The sequence below is a fragment of the Abrus precatorius genome, unplaced genomic scaffold (genome assembly GCF_003935025.1).
Source record: "Abrus precatorius isolate BTA unplaced genomic scaffold, Abrus_2018 Scaffold1, whole genome shotgun sequence".
NCBI classification, from domain to species: domain Eukaryota; kingdom Viridiplantae; phylum Streptophyta; class Magnoliopsida; order Fabales; family Fabaceae; genus Abrus; species Abrus precatorius.
The window spans coordinates 3,360,358-3,363,292 of NW_020874291.1; the positions used below are offsets into that span (position 1 = coordinate 3,360,358).

Genomic DNA, 2,935 nt, shown 5'->3' on the forward strand with positions numbered 1-2,935 from the left:
TAATAGAGAAGAGTAAATTGCAAGATGAAAATTACATAAAAAAATATAATTGTTCAATAAATTTAATTTTTTTTTACTTTTATTGACTCAATTTGTTTGATTTTAATAGTGTTTTTATACAAATTTTGTTGATTGAATTGGTTTTGCAAGATATACTAAGGAAAACACATGAATTGGAAGCTTTAAGTGATCAAAGGAGTCTAATGTAATCACTCTGGGTGCATAAAGTGGACACTTTGGAAGTCTGAATTCAATTCAGAACTAGGTGTAGCTACTTTAAGCACAAAAAGTAAACATTTCAGACTTTTATGAAGTGAAGTATGATGCACGTAGTTACTTTTTGTGTCAAAAGTAGGCACTTCAGAGGCTTTGAAAGGGAATTCCTAGTGAAAGTAGCCACTTTTAGGGTTAAAAGTAGACACTACATAGGTGTTGAAGCGAGAGCATGGTGCGTGTAACTGCTTTTTATGATGAAAGTAGCCACTTTGAAAGCTTTTGGGAAGAAAGGTTGTGCGTGTAGACACTTTAGGGGCATAAAGTGGCTATGCGCAAGCTTATTTCAGAAAGTTGTCGTGCGTATAGCCACTTTTGGGACTAAAAGTGGTCACTCCAGAAGTTATATTGTAGAAATACCATGCACATAGCTACTTTTTACACCAAGAGTAGTCACTTCAGAAGCTGTGAACTTGTGCATAAACACTTTTAGTGCAAAAAGTGCGTGTTCCAAAATATTATCAAGAAAAAAAGGGTTGCTCGTAATCATTCTCAATGCAGAATGTAAGCGTTCCTGAGGCATCAATTAGCTAACAAGCTAGATATAAACACTCTTGGCACCAAAAGTGATTACGCCATAAGCGCGAAAAAGTTATAAATAGAAAGAAACTTATAATTTCATAATTTTTCATTTCTAAACTCTTAGAGAGTTTGAGAGAGAGAGGATTAAGGGTGAATTTCAAGGCTCAAATCTAAAGGAATCAGGCTTGAGACTTGGATTCATGGAGTTCTTCCTTACCTTCTTTTCTCTTCTTAATAGACCATCTACTCCAATTTTGAACATATAAGGATCCTCCCAAATGTAGAATTTGCTGTCATGAAGGAATTTCTTTCTTTGTTACCAACTCATTCTCTTTGAGATGTGCTGAGTGGCCTTAAAGTTTATTATATCTACAAACCAAGGTAATTCCTCCATAGCTAGCAATTTTTCATTAGGAAACTCCTCATTAATGTTTGCAACACCATTATCTTTCTCTTTCTTGTCCTTGATTTCCAATTCAAATTCTTGGAGCAGAAGAATCCATCTTAGCAATCTTGGTTTAGTATCTTGTTTAGAAAGCAAGTATCTTAAAGCAGCATGGTCAGTATATACTACAACCTTAGAACCTACCAAATAAGATCTAAACTTATTGAAAGCAAATACTATAACTAGCAGTTCCTTTTCAGTGGTTGTGTAGTTTATCTATGCAAAATTTAGAACTTTACTAGCATAGTAAATCACATGTAGCTTTTTATCTTTTTCTGTCTTAATACAACACCCACTGCATTATCACTTGCATCACACATTAACTTAAAAGTAGAGTCCAATCAGGTTTCACAAGTATTAGAGCAAAAGTCAAATTTTCTTTTAAAGTAGAGAAAGCATGCAAACATGATTGATTAAATACAAATTCTGCATCTTTTACAAGCAAGTCACTAAGAGGCTTAACAATTTTAGAAAAATACTTAATAAACCTCGTATAGAACCCTGCATGGCCTAAAAAACTCCTAATTCCTTTTACATTCATAGGTGGAAGTAATTTACTAATCACTTCTATTTTAGTTTGGTCAACCTCCATCCCTTTCACAAATATCTAATGGCCAAGCACTATGCCTTCTTGAACCATAAAGTGGCATTTTTCTCAATTCAACACCAAATTAGTGTCTTGACACCTCTACAAAATAGTAGACAAATTAGATAAGCAATCATCAAATGAATCTCCAATTGTTGCATATATTCCATGAGATGTTCTTTGTTCATAACAGATTGAAAATTACTTGCAATTATAGTTTCTCTCAACATGAAAATTTCATCAAATTTATCAAAATGATAAGGAGTAACAAGAGAATCTAGTACATCAACTCTCATACATGTTAAATATCACATTTTCATCCTGCACTCTAAGCATGAGTTCTCTTTTTTGCACATCAATAAGAGCTCTTCCAGTTGCAAGAAATCGTCTACCCAGAATTAATGGTATATTTGCATCCACTTCCATATCTAAAATGACAAAATCTGCAGGAAAAATAAATTTGTCAACCTTAACCAATAAGTCTTCTACAACTGCATATGGATATGTATAAGATCTATCAGCTAATTGTAGTGTAATGTTGATTGGTTTCACTTCTTCTATTCCCAACTTCTTCATGATAGCTAAGGGTATGAGATTAATGCTTGCCCTTAGATCACATAAAGCTTTTCCCACAGTGCATTTTCCAATTTCACAAAGGATGTTAAAAGATCTTGGATCTTTGAGTTTTTGAGGAAGTTTTCTTTTAAGAATAGCACTGCATTCTTCAGTTAACGGTATTGTCTTGTCATGTTCCAACTTACTTTTCTTAGACAATAGCTCCTTCATGAACTTGGCATAAGATGACATTTGTTCCAATGCTTTCGCAAAAAGGATATTAATCTACAGCTTCTTGAATACATTTACAAATCTCTCAAATTGCTCTGCTTGTTTAGGATTCTGCACTCTTTGAGGATAAGGTAGCCTTTTGTATTTCTCTGTGTCAATTGGTCTACAAGCTTCCTTGAAAAGCTTCTTCTTTGTTTTTCTCTCAGAATTAAGAGGAACTTCATTTTCTGAATGTTCTCTTTTTAACAATTTTAAATTCTCTTGCTGCAAATCTTCCTATACTCTTCTTTCCTCTGCTGGATTGTTAACCCTGTTCTCTACAG

The 2,935-nt window shown here is 33.6% G+C and overlaps 1 protein-coding gene across 1 annotated transcript; it reads right to left on the reverse strand.

Annotated features, from left to right (window-relative positions):
* Nucleotides 1-2,111: 2,111 nt before the first annotated feature.
* On the reverse strand, nt 2,112-2,633 carry LOC113854746. The gene has a single exon (XM_027485940.1). It carries the CDS (start codon nt 2,631-2,633, stop codon nt 2,112-2,114), a length of 522 nt encoding a protein of 173 aa, XP_027341741.1.
* Nucleotides 2,634-2,935: the final 302 nt, after the last annotated feature.